Raw genomic sequence first — 23,714 nt, 5'->3', positions numbered from 1 at the left:
TGCGGCACTGGGGGCCCAGCGTGGACCCCACGAAGGAGACACCCAAGCAGCATTTGAGTGAGGGACCGAATGACTGAGAGGGTTTGGGGGAAACAGAGGCAGGCTGACACCGGCAACAAGGACCATGGGGAGCCCCACCCGTCCGCGTGAGGCGGAGCGAGGAGAGCCCGGCCGGCCGCTCCAGTGAGGGGGCAGCCGGGTCTCGGTGAGGAGCGGGGCCCTGGGTGTGCCTGAGGGGACAGCAGGTGTCTGTGGGACTCTGGCGGGGAGGGTAGAGCCCGAGGGTAAGCCCCAGGTGCACACACACCCCCCGCACAGGTGTGATCTGAGTTACAGGTGCCCCATGGAGCTCTGCGTCTGAAGCCCTGCTCCCTCCTGACCCTGCCCCTCCTGGAGAGAGCAGCCCCAGCCCCCCGCCCCAAAATACCTCTGAACCGGGCACAGAAAAGAGCCAGAGCAAGGCTGTGCTGTAGGTGGACGTAAAGGCAATGTCCCCAGGGTCCCAAAAAAGTCAGGGGACCCAGGGCAAAGGGCCTGTGCGGCTAGGAGGGACCACCCGCAGAGAGCACACTTCCATCCCCGACCCCAGAACATGACACCACCCACGACCTCCACTCCGTCCCCCACCCCAGAACATGACACCACCCATGACCTCCGCTCCCACGGCCCACTGGGCTCTCAGCGCAGGAACCCCTGCCCCTGGCAGCCACAGGCCCCCAAAAAAGCTGGACTGTGGCTTAATTAAGTAGAATCAATTTAATCTGTAACTATAAAATGTCTAGGATAGTGGCAGTTATGGACGCCCAGAGGCTGGGCAGAGCCTGTCCCCGCGGGCGTCCCCGGGGACACCGAGGCTCCCCTAGTTCACAGAGGCAGCTGGCAGGATGTTTGCTTTGCGCTCCGCTTCGATGCAATACTTCTCGGGGAGACCGGTGGCTCTGCAGGGGGACACAGGGCAGGTGTGACGGGGATGCAGGAAGCAGACCCTGTGGGGGGTTTACAGAACCTGGGGGCTGCCCCCACCCCTGCCCCCACAATCCACCCCCCAAACCCGTTCCCCCCAAGGCTCCAGCCCCCCGCCTCGGAGTTCCCAGAAAGCCAGGCAGCCCCTGTCCCAGAGCCTTCAGCCGCAGCTCCCTTCAGGAGAAAGGGCCCTCCCAGAGCACGTGTCACACCCTCGGTCCCCTGACTCCACATGCCCTGCCCTGGGGTGGAGGGGGAGACGGGGAGAGGCAGCGGGCGGCAGGAGCTGCAGCGCACCTCAGCTCCTCGATCTTCTTCTTCTTGATGCCATCGATGCGCTCACGCCGCTTCTGGGCCTCCTCTTTGAGACGCTGGCCCTCCTCGAAGGTGGCAATGCGGTCCTGCACCTGCTTCTGCTGGTTCTCGCGCACCTGGCGCCTGAGCTCGTTGGCATGCCACAAGCGCCCCGTGGCCTTTTTCTCCTCCTCTAGCCTCTCCCTCTCGATCTGCTCTCTCTGAGCCCTGGAGGAGGGACACGGGTTGCCGAATGGACTAGGCTGAGCTGGCCCAGGGAGGAGAGGCACTGAGGAAGCCTTCCAGAAGGGCTTCTCCAGGGGACGCGCTTCAGAGCCCTGCCCACTCCGACCGTCTTCTGTGGCTCAGACATCAGCCTCCAAGCTGCTTCTGAGTATGCGGCCCCTCTCCTCTGCCAGGCCTGGCGCTGTGGGGCACAGGACTCTATGTCCATGCTTAGAAGGGCCCCACATTGCTTTACTGCTCTTCCATCACTGTTTTGAAATTCTTCATACTTATTTGAACCAGGCAACCCGCAGGCCCTGCAAATTCCGTAGCTGGCCTGCACTCATGGGCTCACCCATCAGAATCAGAAACTATGTTTCCAGCTCTTCTCTTTTGCAACAATGCACAGCTCCTCTCTAGCTGGTTCTAAGACACCGCGATCTCCTTCCTCCCTTCCCAGGAACAGTAGCAATGACATCAACAAAACTGCAAAGGGGATGCTCCGAAGGGAAAAGCGCTGCTGTTGGTAACAGCACTCTGCCACTTGCTGGAAGGAGGAAGGAGCTGGCCCCGGACCTCTCAGTGCTCCGGCTCCTCCAGCTCTCCAGATTCTTCAGAGGAACCTCCCCACAAGGGGGTTTTCACGGGCCCCGATACCCTGGAGAAAGCAGCCAATGTGGGCCAGACAGGTTCCAAAAAACCTCGAATGAAATGTATTCACATCTCAGGGGAAAAGCTGAGCTCAGCTGGCCAGGACCACCTCCCAGTGCTGCACCTGCCCCAGAGGACACCCCCCCCCCCAGTCCACCAGGAGACACCTGCCGACTTCCTCACTCCTCTGTTTAGACTCCAAACCCAACCACTCAGACTCCTCCGTGATAACAGGAAGCCCCACCTCTTGGCCTTGCCCATGTATTCTCCTATATAGAGAATGGTGTTCTGTTATTTCACGAGCAGCAAAACAGCTGGAAATGGAAGCCTATGTGTCACACTAGGGAGCCCCTGGGCTGACAGGCAGTAAGAAATCTGAATGGGGAAAAGTCTGGTCACTTCATGGGATTAGGGCCATGACCTTGAGGCCTGCTGTCTTACAGAAACCCAGGAGCTTCTAAAACCTACAGCTATCTAGGACTCACCCCAGACCAGTTACATCAGAATCTGTGGGGTTAGAGCCCAGGTCTCAGGGTTCTATGGGAGCTCCCGGACATCTCTAAGAGCCCCCGGGTCGGGTAGGTCAGCTATCACTGCTTAGTCAGTGGGCTGCCTGGCAAAGGCATCGCTCTCGCCAGAAGCAGGAAGCCCCTAGAGAGGCCGTCTACAAGGTCGTGTTTTTGACATAGGAAAACCTGGATTGCTGGCTATGGCAGAGATGCTCAGAGCTCTTGAAGACAGTCACGCTGACGGTCACGTGTCCCCAGGGACACCAGGTCTAGATGCTCACCTAGAAGATCAGGTGAAGCAAAACAGGCTGGAAATGGAAGCCTATGTGTCACACTTAGACTGATCTCCAAAGGGCTGATCTCACTTTACTAACCGGCTAGTGCATATGCTTTGGGCAGACAAAGTGAAGAAGGGACAAATGAGTCAGTGACAAAAGTAGGACCCTTACTTCCTTTTCATTAATATTTGTTACTCCCTGCTAAAGGCAACAGGGGTGTCCAAGAGCATAGAGGTCGGTGATGGCAGACATCTGAAAGGCAGTCTGGAGCCCAGGGGCGGAATCTGTGGGGCCATCAAGGAAGCTGCCTCCTTCAGCAGGCTTCCAGAGACCATCGCACGACCCTTGAGGGCCCAATACCAACCAGGAAAGCTCCAGAACCAAAGGGCGCCACAGCTAGTGGAGGCAGGCTAGGGGCCCTGGTAAAAGACCAGGAACTTGGCTCTGGCAAGCACGGAGATTCGTACAGGTCGGCTCTGCCTCTAGCTGGGGGCCCTGGACGGGGTGGGGGTGGGGGCTGAGGGGGCCCAGAGCTGCCTGGCAAGTACCTGGGACAATGCCAAGGACTGAGAGCGGGTAGACCAGAAAGCCAAGCTGCACCATCGCATCTCCACTCACCTAAACGGAATTTCTCTAATTTTGCGTCTACACCCTCCCCCTTCCGGTTTTGTTTGTTTCCTTTGAAAGCTTCTGATCTTACAGATTTTGAACCAGAGCAAGAAAGGAGTCATTGCCAGTTAGGCCGGAACAGAGCCAGGGGAGCCCCGAGGGGCCGGGACTGGCGGTGGCAGATCTGACTGATAGACGCCAGAGCAGCTGTGGCTGCTGGCAGCTCTGGGGGTGGACGCGGGGCGGGGACAGCGACGGGCATGAGCTCTTCACTTCCACTTATGGGTGGGGATTATCACGGAGCCAAAAGAGAACAAAAATAAAAGGATGAGGAGCAGGCCAGCCGGGCCGGATGCGGAAATCTAGGTGAGGTCTCTCCAAATATGAGTCTTCTGCCTCCTCCCACAGGACGGGGCAAGGACAGCCTTTTGCTCACCTCCAATACCTCCCAGACAATCCAGCACCGAGTCCTGAATTTATGTGCTTCATACATATTTATCAAATGAATGGCAAAGGCCCCAGCCCCCAAACCAAGCTCTTCTCCAGGGACCCAGAACCTTGGTGCTGGAACGCCTCTCTTTCTCTCCTCACCCTCCCTGCCGCAGCTTCATCCCTAACTTGCAGGGGGGACATGGAAGCAGGGGAGGGCAGAGGGACAAGATAGACACTTTTACTCACACCAGGAATACCCAGTTCCTTAGACATGTCCAGGTGCTGTTTTCCAAATCTCTGATCAGAACATTCTTGGCTTCCAATTTTCGTCTTTGCCCATTTCAGCTGTTCATCTCATTGGAATGACTCTACCACCCCAGGCAAGATGAACACACATCCATCTGTGGACATGCCAGGAAGATCCTCTCCACCCAGTAGAGGCCACCCCTGCCACACTACGAGGAACGGAAGCCAAGGCGCCCAGCCCCACCTACCGAAGAATCCTCTCAAACTCATCCCGGTCCCGTTGCACCTGAACGGCCAGACTGTGCTCCTTGAAAGCCACCTGCTCCAGCCGGCTGCTGCGTAGTTTGGCCTCTGTCTCCATCTTCTTCTGTGCATTTTCCTTTTCCTTTCTGCGCCACTCCCTGTCTGCAACCTCCTGGTTGCGCTTGGCGCGCAGGGCGTCCTGGGAAAGGAGAGGGTGGGGAGACCTGCGAGGGTGCAAACTGACCTCGGTACCAACAGGGCACCTTAGGAAGATGCCAACCGCAGGATCTGACACAGCCTTCTTTGAGAAGAGCTTTGAATTTCCCTGGCAACAAGGTAGAGTACAGAGCAAGGTGGAGTGCAAGGGAGAGCACATGGACTCTTGTAGAACTTTCTGGTTGACAGATACCCTGAGGTGTCTTGGCTTGTCCTCTCCCACCACTGATCCCAGTTCTTTCCTTGTATCTCCAACACTTCCAGGCGATCCTGCAGTCACCTCTCATTCTAATGATGGAGGCACCACAGTTCCTCTGGTGACACTTTCCAGTGAGAGTTAAGGTCGAAAGTTCTTTTCACAGCAGCTGAAAACTTTCTCTTGAACCTTCAGCACGTAACACCCTGCCCTGTTCTCGCTGCACCAGGCACTGGGGCAGCCCACCCCTTTGCCCTCAGATGACTCAAGTCTAGGTAACCTGCACCCTCTCTTCCACATCTCTCCTTCAGGTCGATTTTGCAGGCTGTCAAGGAAATAGTTAAGGGGTTGCAGAGGCTCGAGGAAGCTGAGACTAAGAAGGTACCTGCTCTGCCTGGTAGTCCTGGGCCTTCTCCTGCATGGCCCTCAGACGAGTGATCTCCTTCTCTTTCTCCCTCCGTATTCTCTCCTGCTCAGCCTCAAATTCTGCTTCTCGAGCCTGCCAGGAAGAAAAGGTCTTGTAGATTGGCTCCCCTGGCCCCAGCCTTGCAGAGAAACAGTTCCTGCCACAGTCTGTCCAGTATCTCCCATATCACTCCCTCTTTTTAAAGTAGGGCAAAATAACCAGCAATGCATGACCAAAGTCAATTAGCATTGCAAAATGCTTCATTGTTTACAAAATGCTTCCTCCTATAGCATCCCAGAGGGCCCCTACAACATTTTGTGGGACAGGTTTTATAGATGAGGAAACTGACATTCATACAGATCAAGGGTCCTGCCCAAGATCCCATAGTCAACTACCAAAGAGGATCTGAACACAGGTATCCCAAGCCCAGCCCTCATGTCCCTTCCACTGCATTGCAGACAATGTCTAAGTTTCAAGGCCACTGGGTCACGTTTCTACAAGTAACAACTGTGGCAGCCCGCCTGTCTTGTAAAGTGCAGCAGGTGGAAGTTATTTCATTAGTCCCTGGGCGAATGGCCAACCATGCTTTGGGCAGTCCCACTGCGGTTAGCAGATATGAAAGGAGTGAACCATCAAAGTTAGCTCCCTTTGCCACTTCTCTGAAAGAACAGACATATCCCTAAGATCTTCCCCAACCCAGCCTTCCAACCACCATTCTTGGGTAGTCATAAGACGAATGGCTTGAGCTGAGTGGAAATAGGATCCTCCCCCAAACAACGTTCTATAACCACCGTTCTACCTGCCCAGACTCCAGGGCAGCCCAGCGAGTTGCCTGATTGTGAGCTGGGTGTCAAAGCTGGTCTCTGTTCCACCTCCCCCGTAGACGGCAGGGCACGGAACTCTGGAGGTTTCCACAACCAATCTCTGCCCCTAGCTTTAAAGGGGCAGCCCCGGCTACAAGAAGAGAGACCACTGTCGGATCAGGGATGGACTTGTGATACACTTGGTACTTAGGGCGGGCTGTGGGCATGCCCAAATGCCCAACCCTTTGGCAGTGGCTGGCCTGTCCTGTGGCTCCTCCCACCGATGTTCTTTCCACATATGAAGACAGGCCCTAGTATCAGAAATCTACAGTGACTCCTCCTCATTCCGTGCTTCCAGCTCTGCTCAAGGTTCAAGGTATCCCCAGCAACTGCTCTCAGCAACCCGCCTCCTCACCACCTCCTCTCTGACCATGACCATCATCAGGTCTGCTGCAGCCAGCCAACCTGTTCAGCAGCTCCTGCACTTGACTGGCTCATCTCACCACCTTCACCCACCAGGAAACGGTGGCTGAGCTCTGCACAAAGTCCACACCGTTACTCAGCCCAGGCTCATACTGGACACACAGGGAAGCGCATAGGATATTTTGAATCACTCAGTGACAGGATTGTAATGGCTTGACGAGACCCACAGGGAAAGCACTTAGCACAGAGCCCATGCACAGTCTTCACCTTCAATGAATGGAGTTGGGTGGTCATTCTTAGGCACCAACCACCCTTGTCCCCGTATGTGTTCTTGCTCGGCTGCCTCCATATCCCAGCATCCAATAAGAAAGCCAAAGCCCAAACATACCCTTGGTTGAGCTTCATTTTCTGAGGTTTGCGTTCAGAGCATATGGCCATACCAAATACGCCTTTTCAGAGCGCACCCATCTCCCTGCCTGTCACCCCTACCGGAGAAAAGTATGATGTGCTCTCTGTCACCATGGAGTCTCAAAACTAGCAGGGGAGGCAGGACCAACACATGAAGAACGGAATAACATTCCTGCCACGTTCAGTCCTTCTCTTTCTGTGTCACCCCATATTCACTCCATCTAAACTGGGCTTAGAAGCTTTTCTCGCCCTCCACCTCTCACTGCCCCAGCCACTCCGTTACTCAGCCTGGCCCCTGAGTCAGAGCAGCATCTCCGGGTCCCTGTGAGCAGTGTCGCTCTCTGCCCCGCACTGCATTTGTGCTTGGAGTTCCCACAGCCGCGGTGGGAGACGCTCTCCTCTCGAAGTCTAGCCCCCAGTACAGGATGCCCAATAGCAGAATTGTCACAAGAAATTTATAGGGCGGGTGACCTCTGATTACTGGGGATGTAATTATGCTTTCCATGAGGAATCCACAGAACTTTACTTTCCCCAATAGTTTTCATCTTCTCCCCAGCCTGTAACTGACCCTCATTCGACTTCTAATCACAGGTGTTAACGAGGATATAATGCCCTAATTTGGGTGTCCCTTCCAGCCTAATGAACCACTGGCCAAAAGGAAGAGGAGCAGCAGCCAGGCCCTTGAACGAAGGACATGAGTTCCGGAACGGACACACGGCTTTCTGGCGTGAGTCCCCTAGATCTCACCTGGCCACTCCCCATGGCCAGAAGTCCCAGGCATCAGAAACCTACCATCTTCTTCTTGGTGAACTCCATCACCATCTGGTCCGCCAGCTTCTCCTGAGCCAGTAGCTCTGCCTTCTGTTTCTGGTTTTCGTCATTAATGCGCTTAATCTCGGCTTGCATCTTTAGTTTTTCCTGGTGCCTCCGTTCCATGTCCTGGCATCAGAAGGAAGAGAGCGTCCCAGTAGAAGGGGACAAGACCCAGAGACACTGGCCCGTAAGGACAGAAACACAAGGGCAGGGGCACATCTGCAAGCCAGCTGCTGCCACTAGCCTCTGGTAAAGCAGCTCTCTCAAGCGTCATCAATGACCCCTCGCAGCCGAATGGCCTCTTCTCAGTCTGTACCCACCTGGCTTGGTGGCAACCTGGCTCAGATGATTTCTACGCACTCTCAGGGAAGAGGAGGCTCTTAAAAGTCTCCCCAGTGTCTCCCACATGTCAAGCGAAGTTCTACCCATTGTTCCTGGTCTTTTCCCCTGCCTTCTGTTTCCCTCTCGTCAAACCCCGGCTTCTGGCCTCTGTTCAATAGTGAGGAGTGAAATAATGAAGTATCGCCCTCATTGAGTATTTTCTATTCACTGGGCACTTTACATAGCCCCAAGCCCTGAAAGGTAGAACCTGTTATGTTTCTTGTGCTGATGAAGACGATGAGGCCCCAGATTTACTTGTCCAGGGCCTTCCAGCTAACAAAATGCAGAGCCAGAATTTTGAAACCTGGTCTTTCCGAATTCAAGTTCCAATCTTCTCGGGAAAGTTGCCCCAGCTTCCAGTTCTCTCTTCATTTCGGAATCCCCTCTGCCCTGAAGACGGTGCCACACCTCCTGGGATTTGGTCAGGCACTGCCTTGTCCGTCCCCTTCCTTCCTGGGCGTTTATCCTGTCCCAGCCAGAGGATGGGGACCATGTCACGCTCCCTGTCTTCCCTGGCAACATGCATAGTCCGATGAGAGGAAAACAACAAATAATAAACTAAAACAAGGAAAGGGGGAACCAAAGTGAGTGGCATGTGAGAAAAAGGGGGAAAAACCAGTAGACACAGAGAGAGACAATGAATGATGGAGGTCAGGGCACCAGCGTGACCTTGAGTGACAAGTTCCCTCCTAAGGAAGGATCCTGAGCCTTTCAAAGCCCCGGATGGTCAGCAGAGCACATTCTCAGGCCCCAGTGTAGAATTTTCGGCAGCTGGCCCACCGATGACCTCCCACCGACTTCCAACTCTCCTCCAAATTCTTCCACGCAGCAACTCCCCACACACGCTGTCCCCGGCTCCCTCCATTCCTCAAAGGCTATGCCCCACCCTCTGCTTCCAGCTCCTCCTCAGGCCAGCTTCTACCCTGACTCATCCGGAGACAACGCTGCTGGCTCTCCCCAAGCTTGACTCACAGCCACGTTCCGGCCTCCTGGAGAGCCTTCGGCACCAGATCTGCGCGGTGCTGCCTGCCTCCCACCCGGCCGGTGGTGCGTGACTCACGGCCGCCAGCATTCCCTCACCCTTCCCGGGCCCACTTCTCACTCACCCCACTTTTCCCCACTGGCCCAGTGACTCTCCACTCCTTTCCCCTCTTCTCCCTTTCTTCCTTCCCTTTCTCCCAGCTTCCCTCCAGGGTCAGTCCTGCCGTCGGGACCCACGCATTATTTAATCCCACTGACCAGCACAGCTGGGAAACCTGCCAAATGCTGATCTAGGACAAGTATACCGTCATGTATTGACTTACTTCTTTGCCTATTTATTTACTTTCCATGTTGTTGTTTCTGTTGGTTCCACCATCATCAGATCACTGGGAGATGACAACCCCACTGTCCATTATCGTGGGGGAAGAGGAGAAAAATTGAAGAATGCGTGTCCCACTAGTCAAATGACACCATGAGGAAATAATCCGACAGATCAGAATGGAGGGAACTCTTCAAGCCAATTGGCCTGGGTGCCCAAAATTGAAGGAAGGAAGGAACGAGAGAATTCTAGGTCAAAGTAGATGAAAGAGGTTTAGGTGAATGCAAGGCAGGGAACCTAAATGGATCCTGGCTGGAAAAAAATAAAACTAAAAATACATTTTTAGAACAATTGGGGAGATCTGAATGTGAATTAAGTATTAAATGACACTGGATTCCGTTGGATTCCATTTTTGGAGGAGGGAATGAAACAGCTGTAATGGTGAGAGAACTGGTAAGAGAACGTCTCTGTTCTTCAGAGGCGAGGGCTGAAGCGTTTAGTAGCAAAGTCTCAAGATGTCCGCAACTCACTGTCAAAGACTTTCACAGTAACAGAATACAGAAATGCCCCGAAAAGGGACAAACAACTAAGGCAGATTCACCTTCATCTCATCATGAAATCTAGATGAAGCGTGGACGGGTCTGATACAATTCCTTCAACGTGTCTGTGTGTATAAAAATTTTCAAAGGTAAAAAACTGAGGGGGACAGAAAGAATGAATACCCCAAGGCTCACCCGGCCCCCCACGTGCGAGGGGTCCCTGTATTGGAACAGACCGGAGCAGGCAAACAGAAGAGGGTTTCTTCACGTCTATTCAGTCTGAGCAGGCATGTCGTCATTTCTTTTACAATGGAAATGCCTGCTAATCTTATCTAGATTAGTGGGGGGGGGGATGGCTCCTTCACACTATTAACCACACTCACATGCTGTGTACTTGATATGAGGGAACAGCAGGGAGCCTGAGCCTAAGACACAGAGGGCTAAGACATCTACAAAATGTATCACATCTCTAACCAGCTGCGGAAAGCCAGGAAACATCCCTATGTTTACTGGTGCAATGCATAGAGCTGTGTATTTCCTTTCTGTGTCCATGCCCGTGGATGCGTTGGTCTCAGACCCCAAGTCCCCAGGAGGCAGAGGATAGCTGTCCAAATCCCGGCTTGACCCCCAGTATGGTGCCACAGCCAAATGAACGTTCAACATGGCCATAAAAGCTGACAGTGATGGTTTTGCAAAGTGAGCACGGGCCTGACAGCAAATTGGTCCACCCCCTGACACCCCCAAACCTGGAGAGCTTTGTCCCTGTTGCTGGTGGAACCTGGCATTATCTGTCTGGCCCGTTACCCGTAGATCCTCCTCCTGGAGCTGTTCCATGTATTCCAGCATCTGCTCCTTCTCCTGCTCCCGCTGCTCCGCGAGCAGCGACCGCTCCTCCTCGTTCTTTTCCATCTGCTCCACGATGTGCCGTCTTCCTCTAGGGGTGAACGGTACCGCAGGGGCTTAGAAACCCACACCCACATTTCTCTGCTCCAACCTCCACCCAAATAACCGAGATGGGAGGTGTCGCAGGGACAATGGGACAAGCGCCTCCTACACGCGAGCCCGGACCAAAGTCCTCAAGTGTCGAGTGTCGTGAGGGGCTGTCCTCTCCTCTCGCAAGCTGCCCGTCTTGAGACTCCCCCCACTTTGTTTGCACCCCACATCAGCAACATACCTTCTGCCTTTCAGTGGGTCAAGAGCTTCTGAAATCCTACCACCTCCCAAACCCTCCCGGAGCAACCGTGGGGAGCTAGCTTCCTCTGCCAGCGTCACAGATTTAGAAAGCCCAGGACCTCTCCTTCCTCCGGGGCTCCTGCTAGCACCCGGTGTGTCCTGTCTCCCACCCGCCTCCCACACCCACTGCGTTCGCTATCACGTGCCACGGTTCCCCCACCGCAGGCGGACAGGGCTGGGTCTGAACAAGCCTCCCCACTCAGCGAGGCCCTTGCTCCACAGTAAAAAGCAGAGAGCCCGGAGTCTACAATCTGTGCTGCTGCCAGTGACTCCCTAGGTGCTGCCGGATGGCAATACACTTAGAAGCATCCAGACCCCATGATGTATGAGTAAAGGCTGGGAGAATGAGAGAAGACACGGGGTAAGGTAAGAATCAAGAGGAAGGACAATGGGGCGCCCGTTCAGGTGGAGCCCTTGAATGGCTTCATGACTCCAGATGAAATACGCGGGAGGAATGAGTAAAAGAGTTACACGGCAGCAGGCTGGGGCTCGGCGTAAGGACCAGCTCAGGTCATTAGAGCGGCCTAATGAGGCAGAGATTTTTCTTTAATTGGAGCTGTTTATGCAGAAGATGAAGAGCCACTTAGCCATTAAATCCACATTTATAGGGAGCCTGCCACAGTCGAGCAGGTACCTACTGGAGGCCCAGAGATGAATGGTTCAAGAGCACAGAATCAGAGCGGGAGAGCGCAGAGCCGGTCAGGGTGGTTCAAGGTGACGCTCGCGTTCTGTGGTTGACGTTCTAGACCCGGGACCCTGGGATTCTGTAATTTACCCGTTCTGGTCAATCTACTTGTCGTTTTGGTAAATAACTTACCTGCTCGGGTAAATTTACTTGTCCTTCTCTGCAAAAGGAAGGAGACTGAATGTATCCCTCTAATGTGTGTTAAGCAGCTGCCACAGGCCAAACAGTGCGCTAGTTCCAAGAGCTACAGAAATGAACCACACCAGGAGTGCTGTCCTCCGTGAACGTGCAGGCCTCCAGTGAGGGCCAGAGAGTCCCAGCGCAAGAAGCCATGTGCTGGGGTATAAACACGGTGTGGCAGGGCACAAGCAAGGGAGCCCCCAAGCCTGCTTGCTGGGGGGAGCGCGCTTTCCAGGGGAGGCGACAGCAAAGCCACGTACTAAAGGAAGAGAAAGCATTTTCCAGAGGAAAAGGAAAGACGAGTGTACTAAAAGCGGAAGGAACGACCACAGCATAAACCGAGAGCAGTCCAGGTGTGCTGGGGGGCAGCAGAGTGCAAAGGGGAAGGCAGGGGAAGGCGGGGAGTGAGGCTGCACGGGGCCGGCTGTGAAGCTCCTGCTGGGATCTTAGGAATCAGCTTTAAGAAAGTCTGTGGTTCTATGAATCTCTTCGTAAGGTTTTGAGATCCTAATAGATGGCGGCAACGACCCTTTCTCTTCCCTCTTGACATGCACCTAGAGAAGCATGAAAATGACAGGGAGGGAGATGCCAAAGCCACCGCTTTACCTGATTCTCTCCTCCCTCCTCTTCCGGTCCAGCTCCTCCTGCCTTTGAACGGATTTCTGCCTTTCCACCTCCATCATCTGGTCCAGTCGCCTTTCCTCCGCGTCCAGCTCTCTCTGAATCAGCTGCTTCTCCAGGATCTGGGCATCCCGGATGGCGTGGCACTTGGCATTAAGGATGATCTGGGGGGGGGGGGTGGAATGACACAGTGGCACCAGGTCTAGGCACGAAGATAGGGAGGGACGCATCGCGGGGTGAGGGAGCTGGAGGGGGAAACGGGAGCAGGGTGCTGCGGCGTGCGCTGGACACACGCGCAGCCACGCGCAAGCCCGCGAGAGCAAGAGCGTTCTTCTGCTCCCGTGCCCTGACTATAGCTCTGCACTGGCACTTACTGGGCTCCTGCAAAGTGCTAGTCCATGCAAGGAGAAGCCATGGGAGTACCTTTCGGGGCATTGGGTCTTTGTATTTACATAACATAAAATTTCCACAAAACTGCAGAGATTCAAGGTCCCCCTTAGGGACCCATGAACCCCAACATCTGCTCTACTTCTCAGGGAAACTAAAATTCTCATGCAGAGGCCAAGCTACCCGACATGACAGTCGGGGGACAGCCGTCCACGAGAACGACCAAGTGAAAGCACCAGAGAACAAGAGGAGGCATGAGGACAGATCGGCCTGGGAGAGAAGGTGTAGATGACGGGCTTGGGCGTCAGCAGGGTTCATTTGCTTGGGAAGTGAACCACATGCAAATGAGAACCCAAATACCCACCCCAGCCTCCGGTCTTCTCGCTCTCAGCTAAAGGAAGGACTTGGTTTAGTTTGGTTTCTCCTCTTCCTGAGGAGAAGCCCGTTTCCCAGGGCCCCCACATGCGGCCACGACTGAGCCCGCGGGAGAGAAACAGAAGGCAGGTCCCCACTTGGCAGAGCTCAGTTCTCCCCGCCAATCACCCTGCTAAGTGGTCTGACCCAGGAAGAAAGTGGGGCCCAGGGCGGGTGGGTGACCGGCTGAAGGTCACACAGCTAGCACGCGGCAGGGCCATTCCTCCCTCTCACGGCGGCAACAGCCCCCCGCCGCCAGCCCCCCACCCGTCACCCCCTCCTTGCCCCAAGTCCATCTGGAGCCGGGCTGTCAGAGCCCACGAGGAGGGAGGGGAGTGGCCGCGAGTCCTCGGAGGAGGGAAGGACGGACGTCCCCACCTTGCTCATGTCCTTGAGCTCCTCCTCCTGCTCCATGCGCAGCGCGCTGGCTCTCTGCAGCAGGCTCCGGGCCCTCTCCTGGGCCGCCTCCTCCAGGTCACTGAGCTTCTCGCTGTTTCTCCGCGCCATCTCCTTCTGCTTCATGATCTTCTTGCGCTTGGTCACCGCCTCCTACAGGAGACGGTCTGGATCAGCGGGGGATTGCCAGGGGCGCTGGCCCAGCTACCACAGGCCACCCAGTGGGACCCCCCAACCATGTGGCTTCGCCCGTCCTGCTAGCAGAACCCAGAAGTTTCCGAGCCTGGAGTCCTCCTCACCCCACCCCCGGCCCCCAGCTCTTCCCACACCTGGTGTCCACGCTACCACGTCTCTGGTCTCCACGAGGCACACACTCACGCCTCCTTCCAGGGCCCCCAGACCACAGCTCCCCCCTCCCATCTGCAGAGAGCAGGGCTGGCGGAGGGCAGCTACCACGACGGCCTCCTTCTCCTTCTTGAAGGCCTGCTCCCTGGCCTCGAGCTCTTCTCTGGTCAGGACGTGGGATGCCAACTTGATGCGCTCAAATTCCTCAGGGCTCATGATGAGGGACTCCCCGGAGGGATCCTTGGCAGGAACGCTGCCCCAGGGGATAGCAGTCAGTGGGGAGGCGCAGGGAAGCTCTTAGCACAGTGTTGCTGGTGCTCAGGCGGGCCCCGTCACCCCTCCCCCGTCACGGCCCGTGTCCCACAGTGCCACACGGATGGCAGGAGAGACCGCCCACTGCACCCCTGGCCCACTGGGGAGAAAGGGCCCCAGGTGAGGGATGAGCCAAAGAGAGACATTTTAAGGGCTTTCACTAAAAGGCCTAGTACGTGTGTCACTTTCTCTGTGCACCCATCAGAGAACCTCCCCACCATGTAAACATAGGCCAGTTCCCCCAGCCAGGCCGAGAGCCAACCTCCTTGGAGGCCACCACGCTCTGCCCTCATGGACTGGGCTGTGTCCCCACTCCCAGGCATGGCCCGTGTGCTCGCCCAGGACGCAGCCTCGACTGGCCACAGTGGCCGCACAGCCCCCCGGTGCCATGCTGAGCCCAGGGGGAGACCTCAAAGCCGTGCTGGTGAACTAGACTTTTAAAATAGCTTATTCCTCAAGGATGACATAGAAAGGGCAGGGGACGCCAGCCCAGTGTGAAACGGATGCTATGAGAGACCCAAGCATGCTGGTCCATCCGGCCCAGAGAGAAGCTTTGAACCCTAAATATTAATTAAAATCTGTGATCAACAACAGTCAGAGGCATGTCTGGGGACCTCTCCTCCGAGCCGCCCAGCACACTCAACAAACCAATAGCTAATTATAATGATTACAAACAAACGACAGGCACTGGAGGTGGAGGGCACGGCAGCAGCAGGGGCCAGGAACGAAGCTGCTTCTGGGTGAGGCCCTTTAACAGGGACACAGCAATGAGACGCAGCCGGTCTGAGGCAGGAAGTGAAACCTCATCTCGTAAAATGTGTGTGTGTGTGTGTGTGCGTGTGTGTGTGCGTGTGTGTGCATGCTGGGGGGCAGTCCAGGAGGAAGACTGAATGAGTGAGTGGATCTGGGGCTTGTCATGGGTCCTGGACTGACCAGGACGGATCTCACGCTTGCTGGACTAGACCACACCACGAAGCCACACCACGGGAGCTACAGGATGGCGCGGACCATGAATGGCCATCTGCCACCACGGCTGACTAGACCACGCTCCGTGACCCTGGGCTCGTGACACAGATGGCACTTCCTGGGCGCTCAGATTCCCCGAGGGCGAACCCAGAGTTGGGAGGACGGTTTCCAAGAGAGCAGCTCACCTCCCACCACCAACCCGCGCCCAGCGACAGCTCAGTTCCCACTGCTGATACCACAGGGGTGCCAAGCAAGGGGGCAGCTCCAGTCAGGAAGCCAGGCTAAGCCAATCCCAAAGGAACCCGAGAGACCCGGGGAACTTTCTCTTGTGGCCTCAGAGCCTGGGAAGAAGCCCGGGGCCCGATTAGCCTCTGGTCAGTTTCCCTTCACTTCAGATTCTTGGTGCAGCCAGAAGGCGTTGGCTCATCTGCACAGTTTCCCTCTACCAAGGGCACTAAGGAGGGCTCAGCGAGGACCCACCACACACGGCGCCTCTCGCGGTCCACGGGGCCCTGCACAGCCAGGAGACAGGGAAAAGGAAGGAGCTGGAAACCGAAGGCCAAGGCAAGAATCGATACAAGAGGCAGAGAAACGAGAGAGGCCGGATGCCGAGGAAGGACAGCCAGGAAGCGAACGGGGGAGATGAACAGGACAGAAGTGGGGCTGGGCTCTCTGGAGGAGACCAGACGGCCGCTCTCCCTGCTCAGGTTCTCAGCAGAAACGCAGGCCGGGATGGGGAGGCAGGCCCTGTGCCCTGGGTACTCACATGAGTTCCCGGACCATGTCTCGGGTGATGAGCTGGATGGTCTCTGGCTTGTTCTCCAAGCCCAGGGCCGTGAGCGTCTTCCTAATGGCATGCTTATCTCGGAGGAGCACGATGGGGCTGTCGCTCTGGGCCTGAGGCTGTGGGGTCAGGAAGGACAGCTTAGAAGCTGCTCAGCCCACATCCTACGGGTCCGTCCCAACTTCCTCAAGGGCAGCCTTCCCCGCTTTCTTCCAGCCCATCCGGTGGCAGAGAAGGCTGGCTGGGGCCCAGACCTCAGGACCACCAGAGTCTCCAGGGCACTGAGGAAGCAGCACACGGCTTTGCCCTTGACCATGGCTGTGTGCGTTCCTCCTGACCAGCCCATCTGAGAGCAGGGCCCTCCCGTGTCTTGCGCAGATAGTCCTGGATGGATGGGGAGGGGAGTGGCTAGCTTGTGTCCGTTCCTAACCTAAAACCATCAGGGATGAAAATCGGGGGTCTCTCGTTGCTCCCCCTCCATGATTTAGGAAAGAAGAAATAATGATCTCTCTCGGACCACAGTGTGACTTGAGTTAATACGATTTGTTACAGACTCATCCAACCTATGATATTCGAAATTTTCAATCTTTCCTTATGATTAATTTACTTTGGCTCCCCCGAAAAAAATCACCTGGAGGATGTTAGAAATGGCCAAATGGAATGCGGTGAGCATGTCAGGGAGTCGGAATTAGCAGGAATACATATTAAATGCATGTTTTGCTTTGTTTTGTTTTTTCCGAAACATTCCGACCTTCATTGAAGGAGTCAGATAATAAGAAAATGAAACCACTTATTTCAGGAAAATTCTGGACACAGGAGAGAATTTTGTCTCATGAATGCAGTGACGGTGATCCTGCGTGGAGGCCAGCGGCCGGCCTGGGGGGTGGGCCTTGGGGTCCTGAGGGCCCTTTGCACAGAGCGTCCCCAGAGCGCTGCTGCCACCTGCTGTCTGTGTGCTTCCAAGAGGGCGCGCCTGGGGCGTCACAGACCGCTCCTGCCCCCTGCTGCCGGCTTGAGAGACCTCAGACTCCCCCAGCAAGGAGGCCCAAGGGCCAGGAACGGGCAAGTCTCTGACGGCCCCTCCCAAGAGACACCTGAAGAAGTTGGCCATTTCCAAAACATTTCGTCACCCCCGGGGCCCAAATCAGAACCTGTCTGTAAGTGAGGGTATGTTCCTTCGATTCCTTCCCCATCGATAGAAAAGTCGCAGATGGGGGTCTTCTAAATGGAGAACAGCAGGGCACTTAAGGGGCTCAGTCGGTTAAGCATCTGCCTTTGGCTCCGGTGGTGGAATCAAGCCCTGCATCGGGCTCCCTGCTCAGTGGGGAGCCTGCTTCTCCCTCCGTGGGCTCGCTCATCTCTCTCTCTCTCTCTCTCTCTCCCAAATAAATAAATAAACAAATAAATAAGGAAAAACAATAAAGGGAGAAAGATGCCCATCTTGAAATCTCTGGAAAGTTCTGTTTGTTTGTTTGTTTGTTTGTTTAAAGATTTATTTATTTACTTGAAAGAAAGAGAGCACCCAGGGGTTGGGGGGGAGGGGCAGAGGGAGAAGGACTCCCCAAGCCCACTGCCACGATCACGGGTCACACCGCTGAGCTGACATGCGGGCGGGGCCTCGATCTCACACCCCCGAAATCAGACCAGAGCCGACACCAGGAGTCGCATGCTCAGCCAGCTGAGCCACCCGGATATCCCCGGAGAGTCCTTCTAGGCTCTGAGGACAGCGAGGAGCACACACATCCGCCCGCCTCCTGCCCCCCCCCCCCCCCCCCCGGCGTGCAGAGGCGTCCATGCTGGTGCTCACACGGCTGCCGGCATCTTTCCCGCCCTTGGCTCGGTCCGTCTGTCTCTCTGTCTGTCCCTCGCCGCCCTCTCCCCGTGTCCCATTCTCCTGCGTCCTTGCCTTCCCCCTTCTCACCTGCTACACGTCCCACAGTCCGAGTCATGCTCTAGCCAGCGCTCGTCCTCCGCACGGAGGACGCTGTCGGCCTTTCAGTGGGGACCACACCGGCCCGTGAAGACCTGCTCGGGGTTCCCCGGAGCTGATGAGCCCTGCTGCTGGGGCACTGGGAGACAGGATCTGTGATTGTCTCTAACGCTGTTCTCGGGCTGGGGGCCATGCGCAGCTCCGGGTCTGCGAGCTCCGTCCGTGGCCCTCGCAGGCCTTCCTCCTGGGGCACTCACTGGGCAGCGATCTGCTCTCTGCAGCAGAGCCCCCCAACCCCGACATCACAACAGGGCAGATGTGAAGACTGCAGGGGTGGAGGGAGCCGGGTGCCCCCGTTCACAAGGGCCCCAGTAGGTGCCAGCGTGCCGCGGCTCCAGTCTCCCTCTGAGAGTCAACCAGGGGAGGGGACAGCTTGCCCAGGGCTGGCTTCATCCTGAGCAATGCCAGTCGGCCACTGCCTCCAGGAGCCAGCTGCCGGAGGGGCTGGGGGATGGTTACCTTGACCCCTCCAAAGAGGCTCTCATCCACCTCGGAGCTCACGGCTTTGGTCCTATAGCGCGTCCTATTCCTCGACCTGTTGGAAGCGGTAGAAGCGGAGCTCAGGACGCCAGCGGTGCTCAGCGGCTGCAGGGAGAGGCAGAGAGGTCAACTCATCCGTACGGAGAGGCCGACAGGACTCTGGGCAAGGTAAACACTTCACCAGCCTGTGCTGGGGAGAAGCAGGTGGGCATGTGGGGACACCACTGGGGGGAAGCACCGGGTAAACCCTGATATGTAGGAGCCTGGGCACAGGGCTGGGCCCAGATCTCCAGAGCCGGAGATGGAGGGGAGCTGGTGGCACCCAGAGAGCCCAGAGAAGCTCTGGCGGAGGCAGAGCAGCAGCCACAGCCGGCGTCTGGGGCCGTGCTGATAAGGACGCACAGCAGCACCCCACGAAGCTGCCAGTGCTGAGCGGGCTGCGGCGCATGCCTGGGCCTGGCCAGACCGGGTCTGGGTTGTGATTTGGGCCCCGGTTCCAGTTGCAGGGCCTCCCTTTGTCCCCATTTTCCAAGCACAGTTTCCCAGCCAGCAAGCTCTCCAATACCCCCTCCCTGTGTGCCCTTGTACTTGAACCAGAGTTCTGACTCTGTTGTCTGCACCTAACAGCACTAGATGACCTCCACTCCCACAGCCCAGCTCAGCCCTCAGAGGAGTCTGTCTCCGGCAGGTGACTTTGGTGAGGACTGTGGGCATCTCCCGCCTTACTCTCCAGCTGATCCCACTCTTCCTCTGCAGGAGAAATCCTGCCCCCCAGTCTCTAAGATGAGATGTCCCGCAGCATGAGCTACCTACTCTGGGTCTCCCAAGCCTGGGAATCAGCAGCCGTCAAGGGGACAGTGTAGACAGGGAGACGGACCCTGTCGTTCCGGGTCAGTAAGCCCTGGACAGTGTGTTTCCAAAGCTCTCTCCCATCTGCCCTAACCAACCAGACTCCCCAGCACCTGCCCCACCGCTAAACCAGTTGATTCTCCAGCTGAGTACCGCTGCGTGCGCCTGGGCCCTCTCTGCCTCCCCAGCCAGCAAGAGGCTTACTGGCTCTTGGCCAGTGAGGTGGGAGCCTCCCTTTAGAGCCCCAGGCAACCCCAATACAGCAGAGCAGGAAAGCTTGGGTTTATTAAAAAGTAAATATAACATCCCCGAGGACGCCTAATAACAGACTCGAAAGGGTTATTGCATGGTTAGTGGTGAGCCACTGCTCCCCTGTCCACCAAAAATAGAACCAGAGGAAACGACCAGACCCGGCAGTAGTGGGATTGAGGGGAAGCACTGGGAAGGAGGAGAGGTGGAAGCTACCAGATCAGCAGGGACGGGGTGAGTTCGTCTCTAAGTACGGGAAAAGCCGGGGTGCCTCGCACGTCAGAGGAGCTCGACACGCGTTTGATGAAGCGCGAATGAATGGAACCAAGCAAGGTGACCCCTCGAGGGCCACGGGCCAGCTTGAGCTGGAAGCTTCCCCAGAACACGCCTGACTCCAGGCCCCTCCCCGACCCCACATCTTCCAAATCGCTGTGGAAAATAACGCCGTGACGGGGCTTTGAAAGGCAGATGGAAAGTATTATTACTGTTTTTGTATGTGTTCTCTTGTTTCTTTCCAAGGGCTCCTGCAGGTTTGCCCTTTGCTCGGGTGCCCACCGGGCAACAGGCTCCTCTGGGGCTGACACCGAGTGACCTCTTTCCTGCACCCTGGGCACCCAGCTCAAGAGGAAGCCACTCAAGGGACGGTCCACTGCCAGAGCCTAGAAGTCAGAACAGAGGAAGGAAAAGAGATGACCACAGAGAAGTGGCCAGTGGGCAGGGCGGAGGGAGACTCTGCGCTGTCTAGGGCTGGGTGGCTGAGAAACCTCACTGAGGAAATGCTGACTTTGAAGCCACAAGCCACGCACCATGGTTAGAATGGTCACTATGGCCAAGAGCAACAAGAAGAATTAGGGAGGTCACTGTGGAACAGCACTCGAAAAAAATGAAGAGCCAAGCAGAAATGGAAAGTTAGATCCTTCTAGGCCAGAGACGGCAGCCAAAAGGTTCTTTCAGGAAATGAGGGGCTGGTGTGACTTCTTGGATCACGAAATAAATGTCCCCAAGAGGGTGAGCAGCGCCCAGAGACAAGCCCATCTAGTTCCTAGTTCCACGGGCAAAGATGAGGACAGGGGACAGATAAAGACGCCAGCTCCGCTTTGATGTTCTCATCTTGCTGACCCAGCTAACCCCTCCCTTCGCAGACCCTCCCTCCCCAGGGCCGCAGGAATGTGGCCACTGCTAGGAACGTGGGGAGAGGCTCCAGTGCCAAAAGATGAGCGGGTCAGTCGGACGATTTTCACGGTCATTGACACGGACAATCTCCAGAACATACTGAGATCTGAAGAAAGCAGATGAGAAGACCTATGAAAGTTCTTCCTGCGAAAACATCTGTTTGAAGGGTGCGCACCCCAAGGGCATGTTAAAAGAATGTTCACCAAACAACACTGATCAGAAATTTGGGGTGAGCATTACTAACTTCCGTCGGTTCCCGTAGAGAATAATTTTCTGCCTTTGAGTCGGTAACACACTGTATTTTTATTTGAAAACAAATAAAAGGACTGGCCTTGGGGCTAGTCCCGGACTCTGAACAGAAGGGTGTAGCCCTTAACAGCAGTATTGGATGTCCCCGATCCCGTACGTTCAGCTCGAATCCGGTGAGAAGGGGCTGGCACAGGTGGCGCGGACAGCTGGCGAGTGTCCCTGACGTAATGGTAACACCTGCCGACTGAACAAAGACCTCTGGCGTCCTTCCCCGGACGCCCTCTTCACCCTGCCGCCCCGTTCCTTTTGCATATAGCTTCCTCAAGGGCCAGCAAAGGCAAGCTTCCAGCTCTCAGCCCGACACTGTTTCCCTTTCCGTGGGCTGTGGTTACCCAGAAGGCGAGGGTGCCCCAGCACGCGGCTCCTGCCTTTTACTGAGTGATCCACTTAGGGCACCTCTTTCCTCAAATGGGAGACAAGGTGGCATCCTAGTCAGTACAGAGGTCCCAAGCCTCCTTCTGGAGGATGGTGTTATTCGTCATTTCCGTAAGAGTCCTGGGACTCCGCCTCCCTAGGCCCCTGCCTTCCCCACGGCGGCCACCAGCACCTCTCCCCATCCCTCCAAACACACTAAAAGCTGGTCAGCAGCAGCCACACACATGCACACGCGCACACACAGCCTGCTAGGAGGCGGAGACCACTAACTCGACCCACTGCTTCCCAAAGGTGCCTGCAGGCCCAGTCCTGTCCAAGGGATCTCAGAAATGCTCAGACAGTGGGCTGACCCCTGCCCTGAGTGGCCCTTGGCGGGGAAGCCCGATCTGCTAATTCCCACACGTCCAGCCTAAGTGCAGCTGATTCATTTGCACTGGAAAATATGAATTGTTTTAAACCGGAAAGAAAGGAAGTAACCGTTACTGGGTGCCCTGAGATGCCAGCCGGGCTGCCTGAGGTGACGCTAGGCCGTCCCAGATAAACAGATTACACCCTGCACTTAGGAAGCCCCGGGGAGAGCCCGGGATAACTATGTGATAAAACAGATCCGCGAGGGGCCCCCACTGCCACACCGCAAGGAGTCCTCAGACACTGGGAGCTGCATTGGTTGGAGACTGGTTTGTGTATAATTAACAAAGTTCTTGGAAATCCCTATTTGGGGGCCCTGAATTGGAACCACTGGTCCTAGAGAAGCAGCGTGACCTATGGGCGTGAAATGTGTCCACAGAATACCCAGGTCGCCATCTCTGCCCCTTGGTGTGCCCCAGAAGTCCTTACATTACTTCCAACACCCCGAGGCTCCAGTGCCTACCTTCTGGCTCACTCCCTCATCCCTCAGGGACCAACACGTTCCTTACTGGAAACCGGACACCTCTTCACAGCTCCTCCTGGGCCTGGTGCCCTTGTCAACTGCTAGAGCAGACCCGGTCCCTCCCCAGGGTCTTTCAAAGCTGGTACCTACCCATCCGTTCATTCATGCACAAATACTTCGTGAGCCCTAGTGCGGGAACAAAGGTCCCACCAACAGAAGAGAAACCTGACGCTCGGGGACATTAGGTGACTTACGCATTGTCACTCTGCTAGCTGTGGCCCAGCAGGTCCTATAACCTGCATGTAGCCTCCTCGCCGGCGGTTGTCCCACATCACCGCGCACTGTCCCCAGCCCATGGAGGCTCTAGGCCGACGGAGAGGGAAGGGAGTGTCCCTCTCTCGGCAACTTTCGGGCTAGCACCTTTCCACGTTTTGGAGCCCTGTCGACCCCACCCCTAATTCCCCCCGTGGACCCTCCTCAGGACTTCCCTTACTTCTTATAGGGATGTCCTCTTTGCCCCTGGCCCTTCAGGACCGCAGACCCTGACTCATCGTCTGCGCTCCCCAGCTCCCCGCTCAGAACCCCAACCCAGTGCAGGACACACGAGGGCCCCCACCCTTGTCCTCCCGGGACCTCACCATCTCAGCGGCCTGCCCGGGCTCAGAGCCTCGGCCACCTCCGCCGCGGGCACTGGATGTTGATGCGTTACCATAGCAACAAGAGAGCGCGCGAGCGAGAGCCGCGGCCCCGCCCCAGGCCCGCCCCTGGCCCCGCCCCTCGGCTCCCGCAGAGGCTCGCGGCGTCCAGCCATCTCCGGGACCCGAACCCCCGCCTCAACTGGGAACCGCGCTCCCGAAAGCCTGAGCCCAGGGCGCACGGCTCTTCACTGGCTCTGGCTGGACCGTAGGGTCAACCCGAACCCTCAAGGGCCTGGCACGGGCCAAGGACGTCCAACTGCGGGCACTCCTGCAAGAGCCAGGCCCGGACGCCCCCTGGTTACCATGGTTACTGTTGCCCAAGGGCCGCCTGGGAGATGCCAGGCAACCCTGGATCAGAGGAGACAAGTTGCACACCAGGAGGGAGCCTAGTGAGACCGCAGGACGAACTTACCGCCGCGAGTACGTGTGTAAGCACGTGCGTGCGTGTGTGTGAGCGTGCGT

The 23,714-nt window shown here is 56.4% G+C and overlaps 1 protein-coding gene across 4 annotated transcripts; it reads right to left on the bottom strand.

Annotated features, from left to right (window-relative positions):
* Positions 1-737: 737 nt before the first annotated feature.
* On the bottom strand, positions 738-23,289 carry CFAP45 (cilia and flagella associated protein 45). 4 transcript variants are annotated; one of them, XM_082703092.1, is made up of 12 exons: positions 23,193-23,267; positions 18,708-18,833; positions 16,241-16,377; positions 14,305-14,449; positions 13,834-14,004; positions 12,640-12,818; positions 10,740-10,869; positions 7,695-7,841; positions 5,248-5,361; positions 4,456-4,649; positions 1,261-1,485; positions 738-938 (listed from the first exon to the last, which is right to left on the bottom strand). In XM_082703092.1, exons 1-12 carry the CDS (start codon positions 23,193-23,195, stop codon positions 860-862), a joined length of 1,650 nt encoding a protein of 549 aa, XP_082559218.1. In that variant the 5' UTR covers positions 23,196-23,267; the 3' UTR covers positions 738-859. The 4 variants fall into 4 exon arrangements, with proteins under 4 accessions (XP_082559218.1, XP_082559221.1, XP_082559220.1 ...); XM_082703095.1 differs by having other exon boundaries at positions 18,708-18,783; positions 23,193-23,244; XM_082703094.1 differs by lacking the exon at positions 4,456-4,649 and having other exon boundaries at positions 23,193-23,289.
* Positions 23,290-23,714: the final 425 nt, after the last annotated feature.

Source organism: Mustela nivalis, assembly GCF_964662115.1.
Source record: "Mustela nivalis genome assembly, chromosome: 16".
In the NCBI taxonomy this organism is placed as follows: domain Eukaryota; kingdom Metazoa; phylum Chordata; class Mammalia; order Carnivora; family Mustelidae; genus Mustela; species Mustela nivalis.
This window is presented reverse-complemented; position numbering and strand designations above follow the sequence as displayed.